This window comes from Aquila chrysaetos, chromosome 2 (assembly GCF_900496995.4).
Source record: "Aquila chrysaetos chrysaetos chromosome 2, bAquChr1.4, whole genome shotgun sequence".
Taxonomy (NCBI): domain Eukaryota; kingdom Metazoa; phylum Chordata; class Aves; order Accipitriformes; family Accipitridae; genus Aquila; species Aquila chrysaetos.
In genome coordinates, this window is record NC_044005.1 from 28,380,149 (window position 1) to 28,396,352 (window position 16,204).

Here is a 16,204-nt window from a genome sequence, read left to right on the forward strand (position 1 = left end):
TACAGTGCTCTAGACAGGCATAATTAATTAGACAGATACAACTCTTCTCAGGATCATTTTCTGGACAAATATTCTGCCAATAAATGTTCACTCTTATCCATATATTACTTTGCTTTGAAACAATTCTGAAAGACTTGAGGTCACAGTAAGTAAGAAGCACCACTGCTTGGTCTTCTTTCATTTGAACAGAGTCCAAGAAATCCTGAGTAGCTGCTGTGCAGAGAACACTGTACACACAGGGCTGCTGTGCCAGACAGTGCTGTCAGCGAAGGGACAGCTTTACAGATACAGGAAGGTGGCATGGCCAGTGCAACTGAGGAAGCAAAGATGAGAACTTGGGTACATCTCTTTGTTTCCTTCAATTTTAAAAGAATCCAAGGCTTGAACGAGCTCAAAATTCTGGCCCACAGTGATGTCTTAGTGAATCAAGAACAGTACAAACAGCCCTGCCGCCTATACACACAGCCACTTAATGACAACACAAGCTGACCACTGAAAATCATGCAAGTACTAATGTTACCAAACATCATTTCACTTCTAACTCCCAGGTAGATGTTTCATATAAATCAGATTTATCAGACTCTGGAAGCCTGTGTTTCTAAAGAGACTCTGGACAACTTCACTCTCAGTGAAGGGCAAGCGTCTCATCTCATAATTTATGTCCCATGTTTTCCATCAGGGGAAAACATTGTACAATGTGCTTATGGCACATTAAAGCAATTATTTTAACTTTCAACTCCCTATACACATTAAGATACTTTTGGTCAACGAATACAAATGCCTATCAGTGCTAAAATATTAATTACTAGATGGGGGGAGACCGTCACTAAGAATGTAGTTGTCACTTGTGAACAACTATTCTGTCTAGATCTGCATAACTAAATAAAGCCTTCCAGTCTGGATGGCTACAAACACCAATTAACAAAACTGGCCACTGAAAGTGATACTTGTAATTCAAATTTCTGAACTTACCTTTTTGACTCGTGATCAAATATATGTGCTAAATTAGTCACTTCCCACCTCTAGGGGATACACTTAAGCAAACTATTACACTCCTAAATACATGACAGCAGATGAAGGAGAAATCCCTGACTGAGGATCTCTGGACCTGAACTGACCAGAGGATCAGGTTATGACATCTGGCTCAAAGGAACAACTGGGTCTAAGGAAATTTCAGATGTCTGCTTTAAAGACCACTCAACCAGTGTTCACATTTTTTCCACTGGGATTGAGGGGGAATGTTGGTCACTGTAGGATTAAGCAAGTTATTTTCTCCCTCTCCATACACACAGATAACTGGGTGGGTTGTCAGAAGTCTGTAGCAATAGCTTTTGGAGACACTGCAACTTAGGCAGAAAGGAATGCAGAAAATTAATATTGAAGTGGAACATGGACAGAATTATTTCTGCAGGAGTTGTACATGGCCTCATTTGAGTGTTCATTTATGCCACGATGCACCGACTTACACTGATATCCTCTGATACAGTACTACTTAATACTGTACAGTACTATTTAAGAACACCAGCCGTAAAGTGACTGATTGTTTCTAGCACGGATAAAAGCTGAACAGACTTGGGTCTAACCTTAGTGACACCCTTTAAGACCTTGCGATTAACTGTTTTTGGGTGCAGCACAAGCAAAGGCTCTGTTCAATGCAATTAAGATTGCAACTGTATCTACTCTGTCTGATAAAATGTCTAGGAAGCAGCAACTGAAGAAAAATGTTTGTGCATTCTTATCCACATCCAGATTGCCAGCAGCATGTTCCAAGTTTTACTAGGTCTTTTATTTCCACCTCTACTATGTACGTAAAAGCAATTCAAGCATTCAAACTTCAGCAAACTTTCACTCTAAAAATTAATAGTGATCTCATGTGCTTTATAACAAGTTTTACTGACAGGGTAGCAAATTTGTCTTTCACATTGCCCAGGCACTTAAATGCTGCTTTAGAGTAGCTACTGGAGAGCGAAATGAACTCACTGTGGCTTTCTACAACCTGAACTGGACAACTCTTCTAAAAACAGAAGAAGAGAAGCAGCGACTTTCTTAGAAGAAACTGAACTAATGAAATGGCCCTTGCGCAAAGTTAGAGATTGCAGCGTACTTTGATAAATCCTCTAGTATTTTATCCTCGTGTAAGTTATTGGAAGAATAGCATGAAGAACCTTTCAGGATTAGTTGTAACAACATATCATTTGCTGGAGATAGCCTCCAAGAAGCCTGTTAACTATTTCCATTGCTCCTGAAACGTTCCTGTAGTTTCAGAAAGATAGATATGGATCATAAGTAAATGCAACGGCACAGTGTAACTCCTCATACTGAGCTGTGGATCTGCAATCTACTTCTCCTCCCCTTCTCCTTCCAATATGAAGCTGGCATCCCAGTCTTCAAACATACCTATAAATTCATTTGCAAATGTGATAGCAATCCCTTTTATAGGAAGCAGCACATGACATCCAAAATGAAAAGCATGACTGCTTTACAGTTAACTCCACAGAGTGAGATCTCAAGCTGAGCTTTTGCAGGTTAATATCCTGTTAGATACAGAGGGAACAGTGCATACTGGCCAGAGGAATTCATAGCAAAATGTGAGAGAAACGGGTGGATTGTCCAACATATGAATATCCATGAGTTGCTTCATTAAAAGAACACCAAGCACTCTGAAGAAAGAACAATATTTTAAAGCAGCTTTTGCCAAACAATAACACCATACCAACAAGTAGATCAATAGCAAGTTTTAAACTCATTGCAGAGTAATGTCTAGTTACTTTGTAGCTAGAAACTGGAGAAAGGCGTAACACCCACTTCACCAGTGGACAACGCAGCTATTCATCTGTTAGCTATAAAATACTGGTAATCAGCAGCCGGTTTCTATCACTCACCCAGCACTGCAGTTTAAATGGCTGAAGTTGGCAGAGTTGTCTTCTGGATGTGGCTGGGCCTTGCCACGTTCAAAACTTACGTTCTAGGTTTCTAATAAATCAACCTGATCTCTGTTGCCTCATGTAAAATGATTATGAAAGTATTGAAAGGCTTTTCTCTGAAAGTTTTCTAGGATGCAATTAATAACTATATTAAAATGTAAAATTGTATGCTGAACTGGAATTTGAATAGAAGAAATGAGATTGGAATCTCTCAGTTTCCCACCACTGGTTCAGGCACGTTTCCCTGGATTACAGAGCATTTCAAAAACGTGTGGCTCTGTCAGAAACAAATCAGAGGCTTTATAGCCATAAACCAGCTCTAAACTCATTAAAAACGAAGCTCTGAAACTTCAGCTCTGAAGCTCTAACATAAAAACATTGTTATAATTACTTAGGTTTTGCAGATAAGGGCCACAGTTACTATCTTCTGAAAGAAGCACTTTATTACATAGTCAACATTATATACCTAAATAGCATGAATAGTCCATGCTTTTCAACAGCAACAAACATTTTAAACTTCATGTTAAATCTTTTCTTAATTTTTTTTAAGCTTTTATGACATCAGATTGTCCTGGGATCATGCTCTTCATGGATGATATATTGACTAGTCAGCTGGATTTGTTTTTGTGGTTGGCATTGTCAAAAATGGTTTCTACTCTAAGAATCTGGGAAATTCTGGGAATCAAAACAGAGCTTAATACAATTTATGACAGGCATCAGGGAGTACTTAATTTAAGTCTTCTAGAGTGGCTTTTTCACAGGCATCGTCACTGGAACAACTACCAAACTGCTATACATGGTGGATTTCCTGCCCTTGACACAGTTCTCATGTGTCAGCAGAAAGCAGATGACATCAGATGCAATTGCTTTATGACACTACTGTAAATGAATTTCTGACAGCTCCCTCAGGTCACTTTCTTGCCTCTGACTCTGAATTTATGATATTCTTAATAAAACCATGGAAGCATGTAGGATGAATTCTACAGAAAATCACAACTAAAAAGACTGATTAGTCAGAAAAACATAACAAAACAAGCAATCATAACCAAAGATTAACATCTTAACAGCTCTGAAGGAGATTAATAACCTTTACAAGTTCTAATGACATCATACTTGGATGGAGTAAACTCATTTAGTCACTAAAGGGCACTTGATTTTTGTATCATCATGAAACAGGCCTCCTCTCTATATTCAGAGTATGGTTTGGCAGTAAAATTAGTATGTCACTCTGGTCTTTAAAGCAGATTAATAGCTGCTTTAAGAAGAATGTACCACCTAATTAGAAATTACAAAATAAATCAGGCCTGTGGAAAAAAAGTCACCTCTCCCTATGTTTCATTCAAATCCAGTTAAACATTTTCCATTAATTTTCACATTAACTTATTTGTTTCACAAGACTTATTTCCTATTCTTCTTCAACTGCGTAAAGAGGACATTCACACTGGCAAGATCTTTATTTTTCTTTAGGAAAATGTATTACTTAAAATTCTGCATTTCAAAACTACACACCACAAAGCTAACAACAATAAAATGAACCACAACAAGATTTGGATATTAATGAAAAAATAGCAATTCTTCAACTTTTCTATGTTTAACTGAATCAGCTATTTCAATGTATTGTGGGAATACATTTATCAGAATCAGTAGAGACCAAATGTTAATTATGAAGGCCAAGCACAAATGAATAATATTACGTATAGACCCTGACACATTAGAACTGCAAAGCACTGCAGATCTTATTTTATGAAAATGTACTAAGAGTGCAAATGTATAGGCCCTTAGGAAGCAATTATCCCTAAAAGATTTAGCTATAATTCAATCCGAAATATTATAAGAGATTTTTAAAAATGGTTTTGAAAAGAAGAGGATTATTTTACTTTAACTATGGAAATAGGGGCCCACACGCTTCTCTGAATGACCTCTGTGCAGTTGTGGGCATTGCCTGGAGGGAAGATTTGAAATTGGCCTTTTTGTTCAATTAATACAATCCTCTGTAACCAATAAGAATATTACAAAAATTAGGAGTACCAGTTTGGCATTGTGGGACTGAATGGCCCACATCACGACAAGGAATGTTCTATGCAATAAATACATTAAATATGGAAATTTTAGATCATGTACTACTAATATGTATGACAGGGATTAGTTAAGAAGAGCTATCTTACCAAAAACGTGCAGATGTTCTCTTGTACAATAAGATGAAATGGCACAGTATAGGTCTATACAGCATGCCTTATGTGTCCTATGTTTTATTTGTCACATGATCCTCAGGTGTGACATGGGATCTAAAAGTGTAAAACCCAAAGTATGCAAGAGTGCTTACATCATCTTTGTGATTTCCACATCCTGGATCTGGCCAATTTACTGCCACCACACCTCTCCCCCAGTCACAATCTGTCTCTCTGCTGCTTTGCCTCACATAGGAGTCTTCAGGCTGCTACTGCCTCAAAGAAGGGTGGCAGTAGGCCTGTGAGCTAATATAACGAAAAATAAAGCTGAAAGCTTGCAGCTTATCTTACCTATTAGACCATACCATCAGTGGAATGAAATAGGTTTCTTGTGGATTGGTCTTACACTTTTTTGCTTTTGAGCAATTCACTATTGTGAGATGATTTTTAAAAAGTAAGAAAGAAACAATAGCCGTTGGGTTTTGTTGTTAAGTGTATTTCAGGACCCCATAGAGGTAATGATCTCATCTTTTATCACAAACTGTTATGCCATCCTTAATCTAGTTGATCCCGATTACTGTATTTTTATCCACTTAAGATTGCAAGTATCCTTGCACCACATCTGATGTTTACACTTCCGTTACTCCCCGAAGAAAATCTAAAGCAGATTGAATTCCTCATCTGCCACCTATCACCAGAATACGTCCTTTGCCAAACTGAATCAGACAACATTAATTGAGAGAGTAGGGAAAATTTAAGATTTAAAAAAAAAAAAAATCCTTAACAGAAACTGTCCTGGATAGACAAAGAAGCAATGAATATCTGGACTCCTTCTGCAGGACAGGTGTTTACATCTGAATTAATAGTGCAAAGCCCAGTTCCCAGTTTGCACACGGAGGTGGTTAAAGTCAGTGCAGTTCTCTGGATCATGGTGAAAATAAAAATAGCTGCGTTGATATTTAACACTGCCCCACAGAGACAAACGGCCTGTTCTATTTCTCTGAAAATGGTCAGAGACCAGAGGGTGATCTGCAGCAGAGAGGAGGCAGGAGGGGATTCTTGTGCCTGTACATGCACTCTGCATGTAGCTCTTATTGATAGCTACTGAGTGCATACAAGAGGGTTTCAGAGGGGATGTGTGTGCCAAGACCCCACGGTGTGTTGTTACCTGTCAGGGGGCTCCGGCTGGATATTTCTCCGGCAGGGAGCTCTGTCGCCGACGGCAGCAGGAGCGCCCCAGCCAGCCGCTGCCAGGCCCAGAGCACCAGCCAAACCCATTTCTAAAGAAGTCGCTGACATGACTTTCATCCCTACCAGCCCGTCCGTATTTTCTAGGCTGTAGCTACACTAAAAAGGGGTGATAAGCTTTTCATTTACATGAGTGCTTAGGTCAGGATGAGTGTTCATATGCCGTATATCAGAGCTATCTACTATTGCCAATATTTTATAGAGGTATTTTAAAGATTTCAAGGTCAAGAATTCAACTTGACCCATTGGCCTTTTATAAAGTACTCCACTTTCCTCACTGTAGGACCTGTCCTCACCGTAGGCAACAGTAATATGAATGGAGACAAACTCTACAGAGGTACAACATTAAAAAAAGTTCAACTTTACTAAAACCAGAAAAGCATTCCTTTTTTCCTCCCCAGACTCTCATCTCTAAAAGACTACGACCAATTAACCTCTAACTTTGAAAAATCAAAAAATGCCTGTGACAGCCAGAAATTAAATTCTTTAAAGATTAGGTGCTGGGAGAGCAATATCAGGCTTAGAATGAAATCCTAGTAACACTCTGAACTATTAAGTCACTTCTTGCTCTGAAAATATAATTATTCTGTAAGCATTATGTCAGGAAATATTAAATGTAAAAAGTGTAGTTTCAATAAAACATTTCTGTTTTCTAACAGAAAGACTGTGCATAATATTTTCAATGACACAGAAAAAACAAGTCAGCATGCAATTAATGAAACACAATACTATGTTCAATAAGTAGCATGCTCGGCAAGCACTAACTTTTAGTGATACCAGATTCAGAACAATACTATTATTGTGGTAAGAAACAGCCCTGAATGTTTACGATCTCTATTTCTAGTCATCTGAGGATGGATTGCTTTCAGTATTGCACACCTGATTTTGTTAATATTCACCACAGATTCTGATGACAGTTATAAACCCATGGAACATACAGCATTTGTGTGGCACACAGTCTCTCTCTGTTTTACTCATTATACTTTTTTTTTTTACTGAGAAATGTCAAACTACACAAGGATCTACCTTTATTCCTATACTTTGCATTGGTCAAGTTGTTGCATGAATAATGATGTTTCCTGAATATAAAAAAAAAAAGGAAAAAGGAGGCAGAAGAAAATCTGCCTACACAATGAGATACATTTGGATCTTACTGCCTAAATCAAACACAGTTTTAAAATGACAACACAGTATCAGCAGGGTAACTTCTCTATCTATATTCTCTCCACTACACATAAAAGAGATTTTTAAGAATATAGTGGTTGAATAAGTGTGCACAATGCTTGCACATCTTACCTGGTGTAGTCTCTTACTAGGGCTAGCGGTGATATTGCTGGTTATGTAGCTATCAATTCCACTGACTTTACAATTTCCTTTTCTCAAAGCAGCAATAACCTGTCACTTTACACTGTCCTTTCTCTGACCCTCTCCCGCCTCTCTGCTCATTTTTATTCTTATTGACAAGACTTATTATTCCTCCTCCCAATTCCAACTAGCTACCCTTTTGCAAATAGTAGTATCAACTATGTGGTCACTAGTAGTATAGGTCAACAATGTTATTAATATAGCACACACTGCTGTGAGCAGATCAAACAGCCATGCTTTAAAATATTAGTTTTGCAAAGGTACCATGAGGCAAATAGTTGCAGTTTTCTTCACGTTATAAAATGTAATACTGCAAGGATGGACCCCAAGAATTTAGCGTTAATTACCAGCCCAATAATTTGGAGGATAAGTTGTTTTTTTTTCTTGTTGTTTTCATACACAAAATAAAATAAAACCATAACAGAAGGGTGCTGTATCTGTGTTTAAAGAAGGGGTTGTTGGCAAACACCATAGCTCACTTCTGCTGAAATGTACACAACTGATATATGCAGCCCAGAAAGCTGGCACCAGGGGCTTACAACCTTAATTTGCCTGCAAGAAGAAATGGAGATTTACCTTCAGAGCACGTTCTTGATTGTTTTCAGCAGTCAGATGTCTCGTGTTGTTTGCTGAAGTCTGGTTCTGCTCTTTCAGATGATGAAGCTCCTGCTCCAGCCGTTTGCACTGCAACGAGGGAAGAATCCCATTAAGTAGAGGAGTGTGGGCACATTTTTTTCAACAAGCCAAATGAATTAACGTAAATAACCCCATCACCATTTCTGCAGTAGTGAATGCATCAGACAAAAGCAAGTTACAATCCCAGACCAGTACTAGAGCTACGTTTTTTAAATGTGCATCATTATTCAGTTTCTTCCTGGTCCAACTGTATGCCAAAAAAATCTCAGTCTAGTATCAGATAAAGACATTTTGCAGAATGTTTTAAAAAGTCTTAAAAAATGTCGGTTTGAATTTCTGCTCCTGGTTATGCCAATATAAGGCTAGATTTTGGCTTTTATGTATTAAGTAAGTGGATATAAAGGAAGCAATACATGCTTTTAGAAAAGCAAGCAAATGAAAGACCCTCCTCCCAAATCCAGGACCCAGTCTTTTATTATACATGTAATTTTTATACATGTATTTTTCACGCTAAGAGATTACTCTAATTCCCAAACACACACCACATCTTGAAAGAAAGAAGTTTTAAGATTGTTTTGTTTAAATATTTAACTTAATAACAAAGAATGAAAAATTTAACAATTGCTACCGTGTGCATACACACATATACTTACTGCTGTCAGCTGAACATCTATTTCACAGATTAAAGATCTGCAAGTTGTGAGCTAAATTACATTTCACTGGTTTTTATGGTAACCATAAGAGGTCTTGCCCAGTTACCTTGGTTTGAAGGAGTAATTAGCTGTCAGCAGACAGTTCATTATCTTATGAAAAAAGTCAATGTTTAACAAAAAAAAAGCAAACCAAAACAGACAAAGTACCAGGAAGACAGGAACAACTGTTAAAACTAGGAAAAAACATAGTATTAGCAGGAACATTTTAAAACAGTATATTACAAGCAAGTAGTTTGGATATCACCACCAAAACCCAAAGCTGATAGACTCTGTTGGAACAAAAGAATTAGTTGATAAAAAGTATTTTAATAAATACTTTCTGAAAACACTAGTAAGAAAGGCATGAGAATCATGATATAATGCCTATGTAAGCATTGCTGTCTCAAATGAAAGATCTGGAAACATCAGACTCTTGTGCTATCTTAGTGATTGTGGAAGACACAGAACTGAGCTTCCCATCAAGTGTATACAACCTATTCCTGAGCAATTTGGTATGTGGGACAAAGAAGCATGGCTCATGTCAATGCTAAAAAAAGAAAACTGTGAAACAGACAGCTGTATAAAAGTTATAACTGAGGTCTAAGTAAAACAAGGAGTACTAAACAATCTCAAGACAGAAATTTTAAAGACATACCAATACATACACTTCTTAAAACACAAATAAGTCCTTAATAATGTACTGCACATCAGGTATCCAGCACAGTATATAAAACAGAATTATTCAATCCTATACTTGAATAAGTTTTAAATAATTTTAGGTGCCCAACAGTACTATTAAAAAATTCAATTCACATATCTGTTGTTGTATTTCATTACTTCTGTTAGAAATCTGGGCTCATTTCTAATAGGATTACTTATTTTAAAGACAGCAAATCTCTCTGGCCTAGTGCATTCTCTCAGTGTCTGTTGTAAAGTTCCTTAATGCACAGTTTCATTCTTAGTGCAAGAAAAAGAGAAAAAGACACTTTCCCATAAAATAGAGAAATATGGAAAAAATGTTAAGATACATTTGATTGCAAATATTTTTACAGACTTGAGACATGTAATGTCTATGTTTATCTCACACACACACAAAAATCACAAATCACAAATCACAGCTGTAATTCTTTTTCCATGTCCAGCATGAAAATTATGTGTCTGCAGACATGAAGGTGCTAATAAAACTATTAAAGAACTAAACCCAGATTCTGCATATTTTTTTCTCTAGCAGCTTTTTTTCTCTAGCATACATGATCTAAAGACCATTTTAAAAACTCAATCTACTACTTCAGGCATTATTATGACACTTCACACATTACATCATGTAAGTTCAGCAGGTCTCTCACTTTTCTGCTTTGCCAACACACTTCTTCAAAACAGTGCTTTGGAATTCCAGATTTGACAAGAGCACAGGTTTCTTACAGTAAATATTATTAAAAAGGCCAAAATCTCTACCTTTAAAACATGAATTTATATTCATGCTATTCTACCAATTCCAAAAGAGAACTGAAAATATGCTAAGAGCAAAACCTAGCTACAGGAACACACAGAAAAAAAACTTGATGTACAGGGCAGGTTGCACAACTAAGGGCATGGGTGCAATCTTATTCTGCTCTCCACTCCTGTGAAGACAGGACTGAAATAAACAGCAGCAGTGGGACTCTAGTATCATGCAGCATATAGAGCATGTATGATAAAGATGCAACATAAGTAACATAAAGTGGATGGACCTCTCTATGAAGTCAACCTTGACATGATTACATTCACATCAATCTTGGTAGCATTTTGTAATTCATCTTTAATTTAATTTCCACTAAGAATGTTGATATCTGAAAAAAACCTAGGCATATTCAATCAGCATACTGCTTGAATCTATTTTGAGGGTATCACTGAAAGAAATGGTGATCTAATTTGACCTTTGCACATAAGCATCTTAATATGTCGGGAACTATGTATTAACAGAAGATGTTCTGAATTATCAATCAAAATTTATTTATTCCTAGCTGTCTAGGAAGTAAAATCTTTAATTATCCTGTTTGTAAAAGTATTATAATGATACTCTTAAACAGCAACATAGTGTATGTCTTACTAAAATTTTATAGTCCACAACACTTTGATACCTGAACTACTTCTAAAACATTAAAATAGCAGTCTAAAAGCAAGCACTCTTTTTCACAAGAGTATATGAAATTTCTGTGTAATCTTGCTGTAAAGAAAAGTTTTAAAAATAGAATTTAAAACAATGCAGTCCTTTTACTCATTTGAGCCAACATTTTTTGAATTCTGTGTCATTGGTTGTTAGCAAGGTCCAGTAAAAATAGATGTTCTTTAAAAGAACATGTGTTTTTATTGGTTCACTCCAGGGCTCTAAAATGCCAACAGCTGCAAGCAAGAAACTGGATTTCCTTCTAAAAACATATATAAAAATACTTCTTGCAGCACAGCAAAGAGAAGACATCGTCCAATTCAGTACTGGCAAAAGGAAATGTTGGATGTATCCTTTTGAGAAAGCTGAAAGCTAAAGGAAGTGTTTAATTTTAAATAAGAATGTCAAAATCCTGTTATCCCAAACTTGTGAAAATTCACACTTGGGAAACCTTCAAACAGAATCCTCTTAAAGTCAGAGACAAAATATTTTGTGCAACACAGTTTGCCTAAACATCTGATCTGAGGTCTAATTGTGCACTTAAATGGAAGTTCCCATGAATTTAACACTTTATGGAAGATGGGCTGTTAATTGAGAAAACCACTTCTCTACCTCACATACTTTGAGTACATCAAGGAATATGAGAGCAGTGTAGATGAATGTCAAAGACATGCCTTGATCAGAACGCTACAGACTTTGCTAAGTAAGGGATAGTAAAGCCTCAAAAATGGTAACATGTCATTTTATGAAGGCTTCATACAAACAATCCACCAAGAACCAGCTTCATCTTGTGGTCTACTGTGTGCATTCAGAGTTCTGTAGCCAGAGAGGCAATACTGAAGATACACCACCCACCCCCCGCCCCGCAACCAGAAAAAGGTTTCCTCTCCCAAACCCTCATGTTTGTTCTCCTCTCTGAATGTATTTCACTCAAAAAGTCTCCTGCCTTACTTAGCCTCATTCAGGTGACAACATACTTGTCAGACAGTGAACCTCTTTATGCCTACTCCAAGTGTTCCTTGAGTGCCCAGCTGTACAGTTTTCACTACAACATCATCCATTCCCAGCAACAGGCACTCAATCTTCTCTTTAACCATATTTCCACAGTGCAACCCAGCTGTGCTCTTCTAAATGCACTCAGTCTTTCCAAACAAATATCTCTGTACCCAGCACAGGATATATCACAAGCAGCTGAGACACAAAATGAAAAGCAAAGCAGGTAACCTACCAAGAGGATAAGAAGAGAGTCAGCCAGTAAAGAAAGCATAGACAGCAAGTACACCTGTTCTTCCCTCTCATCTTCTAATTCAAACCATTAGGCTACTGGTGAGCCTTTTTTAATGAGCATCAGCTAACATGATTCAGCAGAACAAGGATGTTTGTGAGAGGCAGCAGTTCAACCCGCAGTGGGTGCTGACCCCTTTAGGTGACTATCCAGGTGGGAGGGTTGAGAATGCCACAGGGAAAATCCAGACAAACTGCAAAAAGTAGCACCTGCTAAAGGGGACACTGGTGGAAAGGTCAAGAAGTGAATCAGGAGAATAACACTAAGTCCTTGAGGCTTGCCCAGAAAGAGACACTCAAAAGATGGTCCTAGTTCCAGGTACACAAAAGGAGTAAAGATGGTTTACAATGAAATGAGTATTTCAGAAGATAGAAAAATCAATGCAGATAACCACTTAATAGTGTTTGGCCTTTACTAGAAAATGAGGTTGCATTAACATATCAAACATAACTTTAGCACTTGTATAAACAAATCATCTTTAACATGCTGTCAGCTTTTCAGCATTTTCTTCTTCAACTCGTACCTGTAACATGTTAACACAGTGTTATGGCGCCTGCCATGTCTACACAGATTGATGAGTTATTTTTTGATCGTTACTTAACATGATTCTTCAGTGAGGTGTTCTGAAAGTAAAAAGGTAGAGACATTACATAAAAGTAAAGAAAAATCTGCAAGCCATTGGAGAAATAACATTAGGAGGGACAAAGATGGAATACAGCAAAGCATTAACATTGAGTGGAGCAACCCCCTGCCCCCAACCATTTGGTCCCTGTGCAGTTTGTTTAAATGAGACAACACCTATTCCCAGAGGCCTCATGCAGAAGCATATTTAACTGCTCTACTCAGGTCGATGAGACTGTTCACGTGCTTTCAAAGAGACATAAATGTTTTACTACATGGGGCCCTTGCTCTCATCTCACTGAACTAGATAGTAATGTCAGATGCATTACTCATTTTCTATCTCAGCACAGATTTGACCCAGAGAAAGGGTACTGTGACACTCCTTGGCTGAGGAAGCAACAGCTAAAGTTGAATATAACAGAAAACCATAACACTTCCTTACTACAAATGCATTCTTGGTAGCTATTTAATCCCGTTACATCTATATTTGCTTTTAATATTACTATATAGCATACAATGTTTTCCATCATCTTTCATTAAAAGGAATCCAAACTAAACCCTCCTGAACTTATGGCAATATGCTAGGGAAAAAAAGAGTCAACACATTATGCCATTTATATGCTAGGAAAAAAAAAAACAATTGATTTGTCTCTGTTAATAGAGATATGAGGGTCAAAGTCTAATGAAATAAATGTACTAGGACTAAGATGAGGCCAAATTCTGCACCATCTTCTGCAAATTCTTCTTTCCTGAATTCTGAAGTACATTTGATTGTCTCATCCAATTAGTACATACAAAAGATAGTATTTTATGAAAATATATTTGGTCATTTCGAGTCCTTGTCAAAACTCGCAATGCTTATAATCTTAAGAATCCGCATTGGCATAAACATACAAGACTCCACTGATGAGATTGCTGAAAAAAGGGACAGTATGTAGATGGAGGTACCGCAACGCGCTTGCCCTGTTCTTGTACTCTTCCTGAAGCCTAGACTATTGGCTGAGTGGGGTTAGGGTGGTGAGGCAGGCGGATCTTTGGTCTGATCTGATCCCATCCAGTCAGTCTTATGTGTTCTCCGTAGTTTAATAACAGATCTTGTACATAACCACAGCCTCCCACCAATAGCTTCATTCTGTCATTAAATTTAAGGTTACATATTTTTATTCAAGTCAGACAAAAATCAAAAGTGAGTGCTTAGTCACTTACCATGGATCAGCTGGTGCATAATTACTTGATTGCATATCAGGGCCTTCACTTTAAACAGTGAGTACTCTATCACATTCTGTGGACTTTTATGCACGAAGACCTTGCTGAACTAGGATCTCAATTACTGAAGTAGTAAGAAATAAAGCTAACCTAGTTCCTACTAAATAACTTGGGAAAATGGTTTATGTCCTCCAAATTATGGGAAAGTAGGAGTCCATCTGAATGGCAGATGAACTATTTTCCAACATGCATTTGTTACTTTATGCATTTTAAACAAAATGCTCATCAGCAAAGTAAATGACATTTTGTATCTTGATGGAAAATGCACAAATACCATTAAAAGATGAGCTTATGGGATACCAAGATCCTACTGCTACACAGCATAATAGTTTCAGAAGTGACAAATTGCAGAGACATTTTGAAATTAGTCAACATATATTCACTGCAATGAACAACTGAAGTACAGATAATTATTCTAGACACCAAACATGAAAAAGATGAAGAAACATGGCTACTTTTTCACCTGTTATATTTTTTAAGTCATCACCTGTGGAAAGGTGAGTACAATAAACAGCCATGTGAAGCAAACAAAACCAACTAAACTGATTCTTCTCTTAGTTTAGTATTTTGTTCGCCTTTTCTTACTTTGTTTATAATGATCTGCGCTTCAGAGTAGCTCCCAGCTCAAAGATGCCGAATGGAATGCAAGTGTTCTCAGTTCAACAGCCCTTCTCTCCCCCTCCCCTCAATATTTTTTTTTTAACAGTCTGCCCCTTGTCCCAAATTCATCACGATTTCTGGAGAGGCAAACATCTTGCGCCACTTGGATGCTGCACAACTCTTTCCTTTGCAGACAAAAATAATACCAAAGTCATCCAGTCAAAACACAAACCAACCTTTGGTGTCACTGTGAATTATGTACTTTGAACTGCAGATGTTTGGAAGCACTTATATTTATATAAATAGATTTTATCCTTTTTCTTCTAAAATAATAATTTTAAAAGAAATAAAGAAATAAATGAGTTTCTACATAATAATCACTAGAAGTATTTTCCCATTAAATTAAAATTTTGAATTAAGGCTTTCTAACCTCTGAAAGAAAAGACTTTTCTTCAAAATTCTGGCAAACCATCAACAAATGTGTTTAAATGATTATTTATACAATGCCCAGCAGCTTAGAACTACTGGGATTTCAAGAAAGAGAAGTGCCTTTGTAGAGCTTAGGCCTCAGGAACATATGCGTCTTTAAAAATTTATATTCTATTAGTAAGAGAAACACTTAAATGTAAACACCTTTTTTTTGCAGCAGTGCAATAGTGTCTTGCTCCATCAGAAACCACAAAAAAAAATGCATCAAAATACAACTGAAACATTTTTGTCTTCCTTGTCACCATGAGCTTGTTGGAACCTGCAGCATTAAGGCAGATAATATGCTATATATATGACTTAGTTTCCTCCTACCATTCCTTTCCCTATCTATTTCTGAACACTTCAAAATGCAGCAAAACAAGCTTTAATTTATTTTCATTTGAACAGTTGAAGGAACTGTAAGTGCACAGAAGGACATTCAGAAAATTCAGACAATAAAGTTTAACTGTTTCCACTTTTCACATTAACAGTCCTTACATGTGCAGCTATTCAACAGCACTGAGTAGCCCTATGATACTCACCCACCCAACTCCATTCTCTATATATTCTTACACTTCTTTTCAGTGATGACATTTCAAAGATCAAGACAAGCTTGATCTACTTCTCAAAGAGCTCAGCACACACAGACTTTCCTAATCAATGACACTCATTATAAAAAACATGCAAGGAGAAGAGGAGAAAGGAAAACATGATGTTCTTGAGCTATATGTGATTCCCAGGTCATTCAAGCAAGGTTCCTGTGCTGGCTGTGCCACTGGACTACT

The 16,204-nt window shown here is 37.1% G+C and overlaps 1 protein-coding gene across 4 annotated transcripts in view; it reads right to left on the reverse strand.

Annotated features, from left to right (window-relative positions):
* MIPOL1 (mirror-image polydactyly 1) overlaps window positions 1-16,204 on the reverse strand; it is a 195,291-nt gene that overhangs the window by 88,187 nt on the left and 90,900 nt on the right. For all 4 annotated transcript variants that reach the window (XM_030033201.2, XM_030033183.2, XM_030033194.2 and 1 more), the window contains one exon: window positions 8,282-8,389. In XM_030033201.2, the coding sequence (XP_029889061.1) occupies window positions 8,282-8,389 (108 nt within the window). The remainder of the gene's footprint in view (window positions 1-8,281; window positions 8,390-16,204) is intronic.